Consider the following 15,984-nt stretch of genomic DNA (forward strand, 5'->3'; position numbering starts at 1 on the left):
AGATAGGAATAAGGAGAGAAAGGTTAAATAAAACTACATATAGAAAATATACAAATTTAGAACTTGAAAAAATGCCACGAAGCTGATATATCTACTCTGACTATAAGCAATAAGAAGAACTACATAAAGCTACTGTGACAAAAAAATGACAATGAATGGTATGGCTTCTACTAATCAAATGCAACAAAGCGGATATTGAAGTTCAATAAATTGACGAGAATCAGAAAAGGTATTACGATTACAGACTTTATGAACAATAGGGTCTACTTCGTTTGGCATAATATCGCTTCTTCGACAGTCACAGTCGTTTCACATAAAAGTTACTTGCCATAGTGTTATGGCTCTGTGTGCTTAAATATTATGGTCCTGTATGTATGACCCTAATACAGCTTCTCAGCTATAGAACGGAGGGTTATATTCCATGGAAAAAGCGAAGCCGAAAGCGATTACAAAGCACGCATATGTGCTTAAGGGTAGCAAGCGCATATCGAACGGTTTCCAAAAAGAGCGGTTTGCGCCATAGCCATGATGACGCTCATCGGGCTAATCATCAAGTAAGATGTTCAATGCTTCAACCAAAGAGGTATCAAAGAAACGCGTGTAAGGAGGTTGATAGAAGTAATGGAATTACTCAACTAAAATAAGATGGACCCATCGGATAATACCAAATGTGTCAGATAGGTATAGAAGAACCCATGGGGAAATGAACCTGACTGATCAACCTGACGCAGTTCAGTTCCATTCCACAAAAAATCATTAATTCTGTCAAAACTTATACCGTGAACCCCCGCTTATTTGAATGATACCTCAAGCAAACATGCTTTCTGGCAGAATTCTGGGGAATCTAGAAGTAAAGTAAGAAATTTTGCAAGATTTTGAGGATAATTCTGAAGAAGATTCGGGAACTTATGGAGATTTTTCTTTATTTATTAGGAAGGTTTTAATTATACTGTAATTCATTCACCTCTACATTTTTTTTTCTATCTTTATTAACGAGTTTTTAGCCCTGGGCTAGTCCATCTCGGGACCAATGGCTTTACTTCCCTTCTGAAGGAAGTCGTCACTATAACTTTTACGTCATATGTTACTATCTCGGGAATGGGATTCGATCCCAGTTTCTCGGAACAAGAGGCGCGTGTTCTAACCACTATACCAGGTCCGTTCCCATTCACTTCTAAAGAAAAGATTATAAATCTTTCGTTAATCCGTTGTCCATCTGTTGTTTCAAAAATCTTTCTGTTGTACATTTTTTTATTTCATATTCCAAAACACAACACTTTAATGAATCTGAAGAAAAAAGGTAAATTATATACACTATTTTTCTGAATTTTGCCTAGCTAAATTTTTTGCAAATTCTGCTGATCATCAATAGAGATGGTCGGGTCTCGGGTTTTCAAACGCGAAACCCGACCCGAACCCGACGGGTGCAAGGTTATCATCTCTATTCAGAGTCCTAATGGAACAATGGACAAAATCGGGAATCACGCTATCGATCGTGAGCTAGGTATGCGTTACTGCTTTCCCATGTTTTGTGGAAGCTTGAAATTGAAATTATGAGCAGACGATTATGTTAAGTATTCTTGGTTTGGTAAATCCGCAGAAACCCCAACGGATTTATATTGAACTACCACGAGCTAAATGCGGAGTAGTGTAAATGCATGTGATACCAATACGTATAAATACGAAGCCGAAATAAAACAAAATGTTCAGTTCTTTACAGAAAATTCTAATTCTGATAATAAGAAACGTATCCAAATAATTATTAAAGTTCTTGTTCACAAAACAGAACAGATTATAATAATTTTTGCTTCATGGTAGAAGTTTTATCAAATGTGATGTTTTTTTTATTATACTACACGGCTAATATGTGAAACGACTGATAAGCTAAACGGTATCTTGACATAGAGATCCATTAGTATGGTCAGAAGTCCGTCATCATCCATAAGTACGTCACACAAATATTGACCATTCTAGACCCCCTAATAGCGAGACCTTATGAACGGTCCAATAGACTGTTGTTCCATTTCCATGTATGCCAAACGGAGTAAGCCCAGAACAGTAGATATCAATCACAGTCGATAAGTAATAGAAGCAATAGATTTTTTATCATATCAATATCAAGCCAATTGGAAAGCATTCTATATGCCTTCAAAAAGTAACGGAATTAGGTATACATATTTGAAATAAGTTTAAATGATGGCTGCAAAGTTGTTGTAAAATTTAATGGCACTTATTTTACATTGCAAAAGAATCTACCTTGCAGTTTGCCTAGCAACATTGATCATAATTGGTGTTGGGCGTATGTGCAGAACATTTTGAATATTTTAAATTAACAGTGCTCATTATTGGGACATAGCCAGCTTCTCAGCATAGTTAACAAATGAGCTTTTTCAATAGTTACTATTGCTCAACCTGAGGCAGGAGCAATGATACTTTATGCCCCGAAATTTCTAAAGCGAAAAGATTCTATGTCTTGCCGGTAATTGAACCCAGGCATTTTCAGCATGACTGTTCTTAATAGACATAGAAAGTTATTTAGAAGGCCAAATAATTATACGCATTTGATTTGTATTAAGCATGTTACGGGAATCTATTGTATAGGCATTTTGAAAAATTCAGGCAGTGGAGTTCAAAGTTTTTTTTCGCCAAATACAGCAATTGCTTTGCTGTACCACGCAACGCAACGTAAATACAGCAATTGCTTCGCAGAAATTTTACCTTTCTTAGTAGAATTTTGCATAATTTATCAGCAAAATCTGCCGATTGTAAGCATAGAATTACTGAATTTCAGTATTTTTAACCGATTTTCAGCAATTTGGTTTGCTGAACATTTCAGCTCGACAAATTTCAGCAAAATATTGCTGAATGGGTTAGCGTGATGAGACAAATGTATGCAACGGTAGATATTAATAAAACAATAAGTAATTTGAATAACTATTGGCATGAATACGATAGTGTCAAGATAAATCTACTACTGCGAAGAATACAAACTGCATGCTGCATTGAGTACGCTGAAATCAAATAGTCTACGAAACAGATGCGATGGTATCGAGAGAGCAAAGCAGGCAAATTCAATGGATGACACTTTTTGCAAGACCGTTCCGAATAGAGGAGAAAAACACAACTCATTCAAATGTGAAATAGAATATCAAACATTACGCCTTCAAAGAACAGAAACGATGACATGAAACAAAACGGAAACGGCATGGGCATTAGTGTAAGAAAAATAGAAAAGAGAAAAAGAGTTTCAAAAAAGAGAAATAGTACTTTTAGAAAGATATTGGTATCAACCTGAACTTGGGCGGTTAATGTACATCCCGACTCGACAAGACTTTGAACCAAAGTAGTCCAGTCCTTTGAAACAGGCACACACGGAATCAGTTTTGGCCGGAAGTGCACACATTTTACGGTTGTGTGCGTGATTCGGTAAGTTTTGGAGTTTTGGCAAGTTTGTGTGTGTGGTCGGTTTTTTTTTTGTGTTTTGGGCAATTCAATTCACGGCATACACGACGGATGATTAGTGATGAGCGAACGAACCAAGACGGTGATGGTTTTTTTGGTTGGTGATGGTAATAGTTTTAGTGGGTGGTCGGTTGGAAGGTGAATTGAATCATCATTAGTAAAATAGAAATTACATTATTGCTGGGAACATTGTATCATTTGTTATATTCAGTTTAGAAAAAAAGGAAAAATTGTTAACAACTCATATATACTGAAGAAAAAACAGGAAAATTTTAAATAATTTAGATAGACAGAACATAACAGATGATAGTTTCTAATAGAGTTGAGGTTTCGATTTTGATGAGGGAAATGGTATATTTTATATACAGAATTTCAAACTAAAGAACATAGCCGTGGTTACAGGGACAATGTTAATTTATCGAATATTTGGGTGGAGTAGTTTCTAATTGGATGTTCAAAGGGAAGCAGAACAGAAAATGTGTGTAAACGGAGCCCTTTCTCTGTGGGTAATTGTACTTACCAAAGTTATATGTTCCAGGTGTTGTGGCAGGGTGTTTTGAACATACACATCATTCGATGGATACTTTTCATAAGATTGTCTAGAATGTAAAAAATAAAGAGGGATAAGAACATAGTATTGAGGCTTTTCTGTATCTATTCAACTAGACAGTTGAAGTTGTTTAGATTGAGAATTCACAAGATTTTAGTAGCAATAGTTCAGTCAATACTTTGTTGATAAAATCGAGCTATTTAGTTTCAAATCAAGAATCACATTGTGCACAATACTCACCCATTATTACTCCCTATACTATGGGACACAGGACTGCAGGGTGCACTAGAGTTCGAGTCGAGGTTATTCGCGAGCACCAAACCAGGACTGGAACCAGGACTTGGCCGATTTCGGTAGTCTAGCATCATATGCTGAAATTAGAATAATACGTTACAATCGACTTTCTTCACATTACTGTCTCCACCATTGCGTACCGGTGAAATGTTCCCGTGAGATCCATAAATAATGTTTTCGGGTGAGTTCTGATGATTCGGCGACGACATTCCGTCGTTTAATTGACTAAAATTATCGTAACTAATCTGGTCTAGGGTTGGTATTCGCTGCTGCTGGGCCTGTTGCTGCTGCGGTTGAGGCGATTGGCTCGCATCGTAACTGTTGTTGGTACCCTAAGGTTCAGTTCAAAATCACATTAATAATTCAAGCTTACAAATCGGTCTATCCTAGTGGGAGGGAGCGCAAATGCAATGAGCATAGAAAGTAATCGTTCTAAGGATCTCCTTTCGGTTGTCTTTTACAGAAGACTTTTCTTCAGTGCCAACTCGCTAGAACGAATTACTTTCCATTATCAGCTGCACAAAACACACGGCTGCATTATTTATTATACTACACATCGATTCAATTGTTACAATAGAAAAAACATCAAAGTAAAAGTGCTTACTAGCGGCATACAAGATGCTTTATTTACAAGAATGCAATTTGCTCGAGTTTAATGATAGAATCAATCAAATAAAACAGACGCGTGTTGCAATGGGTAAAGTGGAGCTAGTGAGATACATGATATTCCGAACCAACGGGAAGGTCGGTTCGATGCTTAGAGTAATTAAAATAAAATAAAATAAAAAATAAAATTATATACCTTTGACATAAACGTAAATCTATTGCTATCTGGTACAGATAAAAAAGGCTGCAAAAAATTAATGATGAAGAATGTAAATAATCTAGCACATCAAATGAAACAAGCCTGCAAGCAAGAACTGAAATTAAAAACAAACTTTGGTGATAAAATAGCTAGGTAAAAGTAGGAACATCAAACATTCTTAGTGGTATAAACAACTATGGTCAACGAAGCGGGTTGAAGACTTGCATGAATTTTGGTTTGTTAGTGATTTAAAGGATATGCAATTGGGAGCAACAATTTCAGGGTGACGTATCATTTTCCGGTACACTTTACGTCCGGTACGGACGAAAGGTATACGGCAATTTTCTTCTTCAAAAACGTTTTTATGGCTCACGAGAGTGCAAAGTAGGTTAGTTTATGGTTTCGGCACCATTCGTCTATTATCATCAATCTAAATCAAAACGCCAAATTTACAGTGTTTTTCTATTAAAGCACACCAATGAAAATATTCAGATGATGTCTTGTACAGTCATGTCTCCCTTACTCGATATCGAAGGGACCATCGAGTTAACGAGGTATCGAGTTACAGAACACAAATCCAGTGCAACTGCGATCCAAGGGACCATCGAGTTAGCCATGAAAATCAACTTTTACTATGGTTCTCTAACTCGATATCGAGATACGGAATATCGAGTAGGGGAGAGTTAACTGTAGTATCAGCTTCTCCTTGACGTGATTTCCGAGACTGTACAAACAATTTTGACAGTCTTAAGTCTTAAATTGAAATAAATACCGTAAAACGGGGTAACTTTGATAATGCGGGTAACTTTGATAATGCGAGACTTTCAACATACTTAACGAAATAACAAAGTTCCTATTAATCTGTTAAGCAAAATGAATGCAAAAGTAAAGAGTATTAGTATGACACTTCATGTTAATGCTATTTCCGTTGGAATCAAGTACATTTGAGGATTTATATGTAAATATGGAAAATTTATAGGATTTTAGCAATTTTGAAATACTCTCAAACAATCTGTTCTACGATCACTATTTGATGAAGTCATAATGAATTCGTCACTTATACTTGACAGCCTAGTTATAGTAGAACTCAAATTCGGTCTCAAAACTCTTAGCGAATACTATTTTTACAAACTGGGGCCATTTTTGTAATCGAAGTTAGAAATTTCCATATAGCGTTAAACGTCTAAAGATATGCAACGCCCTACAAATGTTCTGTAATTCATTCAATTTTGTTCGAGTGATGCTCCATTATCAAAGTTACCCCAAAACAGATAACCGACTTTCGATTATACAGTATTGGACAAAACATTTGCAACTTTTTTGATTTTCCATACAAAATGACCAACTTTGGTAAGCTAGATCTCAGTTATTTATGGACCGATTCGAATGAAACTTTCACAGAACATCAGATATAACTTGGATTTTAACATATATTTTTGAATATTTTTTCCAATCACGAGTTTATAAGTAATAACGATTTGACTAAAGTGTAATTTTCGACGAAAAATTCAAATCTTTTTATCTCAAAATCTGATAGCCCTAAACAAAAACTGTCTTCAGCAAACTTATTCATCTCGTCAAAATCTACAACTTTGCAGAAGATACCATGAAGCTATTCCTTCAATATGTTTAATTATGTCAATTATAAAAAATCGTCAAAATATTCACTTTAGTCAAACCGTTACTGCTTTTCAACTTGTGATTGGAAAAATCACTCAAAAATATATGTTAAAATTCAAGTTATGTCAGATATTCTGTGAAAATTTCATTCAAATCGGCCCATAAATGACTGAGCTATAGTTTATCAAAGTTAGTCATTTTGTATGGAAAATCGAAAAAGTTGCAAATGTTTTGTCCAATACTGTATGAAAAATTATATATCCATTAAGAATAAATCTTTTGGAAATCTATCAACTGGAATCGATAGTTAGGATACCAGTACTTGTTTTAAAAATATGAATTAAATTTCTTTGAAAAAGCATGCATAAATATTCAAGTTTTCTTCGAAAAAACTATCAAAGTTACCCCGTTTTACGGTACGCCTCAAAATACGGCAGATTTGGAGTTGCCGAACAGGTTTACCAGCAGTTCTTATGGGGAAGGCTGCTGAAGAGAACGAGGCTTCCGACAATATTCACACTGACATGAGATGTTCGAAGGCTTGTAAAAACGTTTCCAAAATGATAATAAATGATCTGTTGGTGCGAATCGATAGGATTGAGCAGCACATAAATATAAACAAACAGACACGTAATTTGTAAGCGTATGTCCGGGAAAATTATAAAATAATAACGTAGTCTGCTTAAACTACCGAGAATATCTCTGAATTCCTCTAGTTATTAACGTTATAATTGGGTTTTAAATCAATTAAAAATGGGATTTGATACAACACCGTTTAATTCCAACTAGTATTTGTATCCTTTGAAAGATACGCATATTTCACCCTTAAATGTAAGGCCATCTCTAATGTCGTATTGTATATTGACACATATATAGAACTGTTTGGTAATCCAATCCGCATGTTTTTTTAATTAATTAACTCACTACGCGTGGTAAAGATGGGTAAATGATGAGTGAAATCATGAAAAAATACACGCGTTCAGGTAGGATTCAAAACCACGAGTCTTGCTGAGCTACTGAGCTACTTATTGACCCAATAACTCAGAAGGTTACAAGTTTCAAATTTAAATCCCAACAGTTCACGCAGACCCTTCTCATAACCGATGTCCATCCATCTTATTTATACTACAAACGCGCGCAGAGCGAGTGCGATTTATTTAGTGTTGAAACTGTTTGCCTATCAAATTCACATCGCTTCCACAACAACTATATTCTTCATTACGCCAAATACATAACCTTACTAAGTTTGACTATACTCAGGTCATTTTGACAGATTGTACCTTGGCACGAAAGAGATAGCTTTACTTCTTGTCTTTGTCTTGCTTGTGTATGATCTATCAAAATTCGTGGTGTAATGAAGAATTGTAGAAGTTTATAGATAAGGGAAGGCTGTTTGTATGGATTGCCACGGTGACGTACTCAATTAGGCCACAGGGTTTCTTGGGGAGAGAGTGCTTGACCAAGGATCACGATCTATCCAAGTTAATAGTAATTAATGGAGTAGGTAAATAACATTTAGAGTTGTAGTCAATAAAATATTGTTGAATTGCAAAATTTCATTTGGCATACAAAGTCGATTTTTGTATTTTTGTTCTTTTTTGTATATGGGTTTATGAAAGAATAATGAAGTTGCACTGATTTTGATCCTAACATCAAATCTACCTGTTCCACGAATAGAAATTCTTGACTTTATGCAACCAATTTACATCGATCAAGTGAAGATTTGCTAGAAAAGATGATTCCAGTCATTTACTACTTGCTTTATGATCTCAATTTGTCGAAAAAGGAATTTTTGGGTGCGTAGAACAAGTAAAAACTGAGGTTACGAGTCGCCTCTGATTTTGATGAATATCAACGGCATAAACTGCCCATACTCGCATAACAGTCCCATATTATATGGGATTTCCTATATAAATGGGACTGTTTTGCGAGTATGGGCAGTAAACACTAAAAAAATAATATACTTAACTTAAATATTAATAATCATCAGGCGTTTCAAATTGAGCATAAATTCAACCTCCACATCAATTAAACGTCCAGCCCATGGGCCCGCGTCTGATCATTTACTAATGTTCATGGTATGTCAAACTAATCTTCAAACCATTGAAATTAATCAAAATTAGTGTAGCTTTATCACCTTTCTATGATCCCATAAATGGGCATAGGTTAATTTTTTTTTCAATTTTTTGCAGATGAAAGATTTTCTTGATATTCGCAATTTTTCATTGATTATCAAGGCTAACTATAATAAAAAAAAGATCGGATGTTCATGCAAGTTCGATAATATGTGTGTTTTAGCACATCGTGCGGGATGGATGGTTCAAAAATTCGAAAAATAGTACCATGGAGTACAACCCTTGTGTAGTGCATAGACAAGTAATTATTTTGAAAATGGAGGTATCCAGTAGAATGCATTGCCAAAACATGCATATTTGTCCCATATGCATTTTCATAAGCATTGGGTTAAGATTAGAATTCCAATCTCATCATGAATGTTTATGACAGCAGGATTTTTCAACTGAAGAAGGCGTGATTACATTTCAGGCGTTGCGAAATTGTAATTGTAATTGCTCAATCCACACCCTGGCAGACAATTATCCGCCCATCTAGACACGGGCTGGGTGAGGACCTACCAAGCCTCCCCCGTTAACATGTCCTATACCGTTTAGCACACCGGGATCTTCCACAAGCAGGCGCCGGAATTAAAGCGGTCCCACAAGCTTCAGATACATTAAATAGATATAGTCCCTCTGGCACTAAACCGAATGGCGCCCTCCGCTTCACCACTAGTACTGCTTCCCCACACGCCAAGCACAATATCGAAAGTAGTGCGTTGTATAGCAAATACAGTACACCACCTCCGACACTATGCCAAATGTACAGGAAAAACAGCACCAGTAAGAAAGCGGAAGGCGCACCACTCGGTTCAGTGCCAGAAGGACTATAAGTATAACGAAGAAGAAACGAAAAGATAGTAGAGTTGGATCGGTTATTTGATTGCTGAAACGAAAAAAACAGAAAAAACAGAAACAGAAACAAAGTGTTAACATTAAAACGGGGTTTTATAATTGATAAATGTATCGATAGTTTCTCATCTGTTACGTTTCCTTATCGTAGCGCTGTCGATTTTTTCCATCTCCAGGGTGTTCGTCTCCGCTCGAGCAATGAGGACCATGATGAAATGAGAATATAAAAATGTGAGCATTAGTGTTGATCTAGTAATAGATTAATTTAAACTGCTTTTCATGTGCTAAGTAACTTGTAAACTCCTACTCAATTATGTTTTGTTGGCCTACACGTTTTATTTAGATACAATTTTTATTTAGAAAACTATTTGGATCCGAGATTTTAGGTGCAGATTGAGCATGTTTGATAAAACAAGCATCCTGTTTTCAGTTGAAGAATGTTCAAGAAGTTGATGATTCTGTTATTTATACTGGCTACATACAAGAATTCACTATTGATGTAATATATGGATATTGAAAGTTCCAACGCGCGATTATAATACTTCAGTTTTCGTGCTGTTGTATTGGTGTAAGTAGTGGGAAACCAATCAGTTTGGTGATTCTAACGGTAACAAATAGCAAGACGAAAGGAAAGTTGATAATCTATCATCATTATGATTTCAGTCCTAATTTCATGATCAGTTTAATAAATTCCGCGTATGATTCGGCAATTTTAACAATTTATACATGTGTATTCGAATAAAACAGACTACGGGCATTTATTACCTGTTGCAAGGTTCCTAAGTGATCAGATATTTATCATTTTCTACAGCCTAATTTAATAATACCTACATTGGGTTGTAACAAAAATTTGATCTTGGGATGTTGATTTGCCTCCTAATCATAGTTTCGACAATAGTCACATGCTTACTATCCCTTATGGCAGTGTTGTTGATTCTATTGTCTATCGCTCATCAGTTTCGCGCCACCCGGCAGGGACTTGGTCCTATGTACCCAATACTCTGCTGTGTCTTAACTTCACGCAATACATTCTGTAGATGTGTGATACAGTTTGCGGAATATTATGATTTATCACTTCGTTCAGATGGAAAATTCTGTTATGGTACCATATTCACATATCAGATAACTCCCACCTGGAACGATGTAATACATCGGAGACATGTAGATTCAGATGTATGTAGACGATCTATGCCTAGTTCGGCTCTGATCGACAGGCAATCAGTGTATTCAGTTTTTCAACTAGCTTGAAGCGATGAACGTATCAAGACAAGCTCTCCACTATATCTGCTAGCAATCACCGGTCGTCGATAGACATTTCGGTTCTTTTCTGCTAAAGAAAGACCCGATTGTATGCCAAAGACTATGGCTCATGCTTTTCAATACAGCTGGAAAAACAAGAACTACACCCAGCACCAAATAGTACGTAACTATGAGGCGGACCGGAAGGTTTGATAAGCAATCCCCACCAAGAAGGCGTGATTACATTTCAGGCGTTGCGAAATCAACATAAAAATATGTGCAGACGCTAAATAGAGTAAAGTGGCTCAGAAATTTCTCTTTGAGACTCCAAGCTCAATTCAATACAAATGTTATAAATGTTACGCTGGTTCAAATGCTATTCAGGTACCGTCAAACGGGGTGACTTGCAACGGCGGGGTGACTTGCAACACATTGTAACTTACAACTGAATTTCGCTATAAAATACAAATTTCAAAAGAAAATTCGTTTCAAATCCGTGCTTCAATACGTTTGACTTACAATTCAAGTAAGAGTCACGATTAAAGCTGTTATCATAAATATTTTTATACATTAAACATGATTCATTAAACTTACTTGAAACTGATGCTTGATGAAGGTTCGAAATCGTGACTTAAAAACATGGGATAGATTTAATATACAAAAGTAATACTCTACCTGGTGTTTCTATAACTAATAACTAATAATATGACGAATTTTATTTTACGAAATTGTAGCAACAAGTTTTTAATAACAGTATTTTTAATAAAAATGTACCTATGCGGGGTGACTTGCAACACTTTATTTCCAAGCAATTTGGAGTTTTATAAAAGTGAAAAACTTTTGTGTTAGGTCTACTTTATAATCAAAAGAGTAATAATTCATCAATCAGCAACAAACACTCATTAAAAATATTATTCAGTTAAGGTATTCGACCTTGATGATTTAACACATATTTTTCCCATACAAAAGTAGCTCAATTATTTTCTTACAAAAAGTTATTCAAAATGCTGTTGTACTGTTTCCAATGCTTTAAATACATGAATAACAATACTTAACAAGTGTGACAAATAAAAAATACCAACATTTTGTTGGCAAAAAGTAAATTAGCATTGAGTGTTGCAAGTCACCCCGCATAAGGACATTTAAAAAAATTCACCTTTTTGATGACTTTTGATATGGCAAAATAATTCGATTCAATCTTCTGTCATCCCATTCTGTAGGTGGGCCGGCCATTAAAAGTTCTAAAAGGAATTCATATTTTTATATGATGTTTAGATCATGGTTTTGGTTGATTGAAGTTGAAAAGTGTTGCAAGTCACCCCGTTTGACGGTATATAGGAAGAGCGGGGTTCGAAAAAGTTTTTTTTGTGTATGCTGGTCAAAAAATTTGTTTTTCTTCTCAGGACCCCTTATGTTTCTAGAAATAATTTCTGGCTATGCCACTGCATTAAATAAATCAAGTAACGAAAAAAACTTCTTTTATCGCAGATTTTAATTTTTCTTTTAGTGATTCGATTATCTGGAGGATTCGATTATCCGGAGTGAAAAAAATCGATACTCCGGATAATCGAGTCCGACCTGTAGTACGAAGACATGTTTAGTATCGTTTTAAAATCACACGAATTCTACCAACACAACAAACTTCATGCATGCTTTCAACGCTCGAAAACGGCTAATAAAATGATCGCATCGATCCGTAGCGTATTAGTCCCGGACTCTGCGAATCACTTCGTCAAACTAACCAATATGCAATTCTTAAGCAGCTACAGTAACTCACTTGCAGCAATAAATCAAACTTATAAAAGGCAGTGCATCGCCAACCACTTACCTGACTAGATTTCGGCTTCTTGTTGCTGTTCTTAACACTGTTATGGTTAGTAGTACTACTGCTGTTATTGGTAGCGTTATTAAGGTTAGTCGTACTGGTGTTGTTGTTGTTGCTGCTGGGACTGACGTTGCCACTGTTGGGATGACTGCTGGTAGGAATTGGATAGCTTCCGCCTCCCCCTCCTCCGCCTCCACCACCGTTGAAGTTGTTCGGCCGGGGATGGGGATGATGGTTAGGCATAGCCGATGTGGGTGATAACGACGATGGAGACGTTCCAAGGGGACTCTGCACATCGAGAAGAAGATCAGAATTAGCAAACTTCGCGATCACGTCCGGTGCGTGACTTGACTCCACGAATACTCACTGGACAATAACTACCGCTGTGCACATTATGGTCATACTCCTGATCCAACGGTGACGGGTACATGGGGTATCCGACTGACGTCAAATCCGGCAGCGAACCCGTATTACTTGGGATGGGGATTTGAATGGCGTCTGTGTGGTTTTGTGAGGGATAAATGCTGAAATACAAGAAGGTGTGACATGGGAATGAGAATTCTCTGTTTGAATGGGGGTCTTTGGGCCATACTTAATTCCTGGTAACCTCGCGACACACGTCGATGATCGAGACCGAATGTCGTGCACGGAGTTCTCGAGATGGTTTGATGATATATGATGGTGAACTTTGTTGATACTTTGAGCATTTGAAATCTTTCTTTGAACTGTTGGACTTAACGTTAAAGGTGAGTGTGTATTCAGGTGATTAGACTCTAGCTGCAATTTAAAAGAGAGCAACATTATATTATGGTTAGGAGTCTGAATTAACCGCAGCATTCGGTAGATAATTACCTGATTCTGTTGGCATAAGCTCTGGTGGATAGCAGAATCCGAGATAGACCTATGCCAATTGTTTTCCATGGGAGGAATCAGGTGCACCGAATTGTTACCGTAAGGCGATGTGTCATGGTTCCGACTGGACTGTCGATTTCGCATTGGACCCCCGGGTGTTCGACCTGAATAAACATAAAGGTTTTGTTAAGAAAGATTACTTTCCTAGTTCTGTAATATCGATACATACCTCTTGATTCCCTGCTGTGGTTTGGTGTGTTTGATTTGGGAGCCTCCTTTTTGTGTTTTACACTTTCCAGCTGCGTGTACGATTTGAGCTCTGTGAGTGTGGTTGTTTCGTCACCCTATTGGATAAGATAGAGAATAACAACGTTAGCTTTGGACTGATCATTTTTGTAACAATAGTACACAGTACGTAGTGATCTAATATCAATTTACAGCTACACATGCATACACGTACATTGACTTAACACTAACACGATAGTATCTAAATTGTGCTCGGGCGCGGTTCAACAATAGTCTAACATTCCATTATTGTCAATGTGCAAATATCTACAATCGCTGCTGTCACTACTTTTATACAGATTGAGGAAATAGGTGACGTTCATATTCTTTACAAAAATATGAACAATGCATTCCTAGGCTCTCCAAGGCGGCATTCATCTATTGAAATATTGCCTTGTTATAGGTTTGCTCTGTGGTATTATTACAAACTATGAAACAACTTAAGGCACAAGTAAAAATGGTGCAAAAGTCAAAATTGAAAAAGCAGTTGTCTTTTTTTAAACCAACAAAAGAGAAATAAAGTTAAAACACACAGCGGTTTTATTTGGCGAATAAAAGAGCTGTGTGTTATTGTTGTATTCGATTTGTTGGTTTAAAAGGAAAAAACTGTTTTCTCAGTTTTGACTTTTGCACTATTTTTACTTAGGCATTTTCATCACAAATATCACTGAACAATGCCTTGTAACGGTCGCCATGTCATATAAGTAGAAAATGTTTAATAATTTTTATTGAATAAATGTTAAACATATTCAACTTATTTGACATGGCGACCGTTACAAGGCATTGATCAGTAATATTTGTGATGAAAAAGTTATGTTTAGTTAACACGATGTGTTTCGTAGGAGATCCTCATTTCAGTTGTTGTTAAAACTAAAATGATCAATCTTTAGTTGTTTTCCTACACATATTTTGGTGCTTATTCTTCGCGGTGTGTGATTCGAGACGAGTCGCTCTCACATCGAGTGACGTGAGACGACTAATGTTAATCAAATGGGAGTGAGTCCTCAATTTTCATCACACTCGACTCGTCTCATCTCACACGCCACGAAAAATATTTGAAATTTGTTCTATAAATTGCCATTATTTGAGACAAACTTATTTTTTTAATTTCAGTGAACTTTCCATAGCACGATATTGAAATGGTCCATTCAAGTTAGGGAGGTATCGAGTTACAGAACACAAAACCAGTGCAATTACGATCCAAGGGACCATCGAGTTAGCCATGAAAAAAAACAAATTTTACTATGGTTCTCTAACTCGATATCGAGATACCAAAATACCGAATATCGAGTAAGGGAAAGTTGACTGTAATTCTTCGTTTTATAGACACCGTATAAAATACCCTAATTCAAAGCATGAGACAGAGATTAAATTAGAGCAGCTGAGTAAGCTCGGTTCGTTTACCAACACCGTCTTCAGCCATTTAGCTGCACAGACTGTAACTTAACACTAGACAACGGACAAGCATGCTCCAATGGTACAGCCGAGAAACATTCCTGACGAAAAGTTTCAATGGCTGCAGCGGGAATCGAACCCACACCCCATGACACGATACGCTCATTGCCTGACGACACTAACCGCACGGCCACGAAGCCCAAGTTTTAATCTCGTAAACACATTACCGAACTCTAAATCTAAATTAAGTTTGTAAGAAATGTTTGACATTTGTCCATATTGCCATCTGTATATCTGTAATGCATCACAGAATACCGTTAACTAAAATTTTAAATCTCTTATTAATTTCATTTGACAGCTTTGTGGATACTTAGAACCAAGCTTAAGGTGAAAGTTCATTGAGCACGTAAACATAATGTTGCCACCCACTCAAGCCACCCGCTAAAGCACCCCCTCGAGCCACCCAACAAGGCGGATCACAATGTTACGTGCGTCGGCCAAAAATAAATCATCATGTTCCATGTATACCTCCACCCACAGAATTATGTAGGCAGTATTACTAGCACACGTTTCATACAAACGTATTATTGTCGATATGAAATCATCAACAACTTCATAAAAGCTCAAAATCACAATTTATTTCATTTAGTAGTAAAAACATGTTTTTGACCAAAATTATAAGCATTTTTCA

At 36.5% G+C, this 15,984-nt stretch overlaps 1 protein-coding gene across 8 annotated transcripts in view; it reads right to left on the reverse strand.

The window, feature by feature from the left end:
• The window catches only part of LOC5571158 (myb-like protein AA), a 101,712-nt gene that overhangs the window by 14,324 nt on the left and 71,404 nt on the right, over window positions 1–15,984 (reverse strand). For 6 of the 8 annotated variants that reach the window (XM_021844617.1, XM_021844611.1, XM_021844609.1 and 3 more), the window contains 10 exons: window positions 13,843–13,957; window positions 13,614–13,777; window positions 13,354–13,538; window positions 13,129–13,285; window positions 12,765–13,049; window positions 5,109–5,156; window positions 4,447–4,638; window positions 4,253–4,383; window positions 3,983–4,061; window positions 3,292–3,354 (listed from right to left, as the gene is read on the reverse strand). In XM_021844617.1, coding sequence (XP_021700309.1) covers window positions 3,292–3,354; window positions 3,983–4,061; window positions 4,253–4,383; window positions 4,447–4,638; window positions 5,109–5,156; window positions 12,765–13,049; window positions 13,129–13,285; window positions 13,354–13,538; window positions 13,614–13,757 — 1,284 coding nt within the window. In that variant the 5' untranslated portion in view covers window positions 13,758–13,777; window positions 13,843–13,957. The remainder of the gene's footprint in view (window positions 1–3,291; window positions 3,355–3,982; window positions 4,062–4,252; window positions 4,384–4,446; window positions 4,639–5,108; window positions 5,157–12,764; window positions 13,050–13,128; window positions 13,286–13,353; window positions 13,539–13,613; window positions 13,778–13,842; window positions 13,958–15,984) is intronic. The other 2 variants (XM_021844613.1, XM_021844614.1) reach the window with 2 other exon arrangements.

The sequence above is a fragment of the Aedes aegypti genome, chromosome 2 (assembly GCF_002204515.2).
Source record: "Aedes aegypti strain LVP_AGWG chromosome 2, AaegL5.0 Primary Assembly, whole genome shotgun sequence".
In the NCBI taxonomy this organism is placed as follows: domain Eukaryota; kingdom Metazoa; phylum Arthropoda; class Insecta; order Diptera; family Culicidae; genus Aedes; species Aedes aegypti.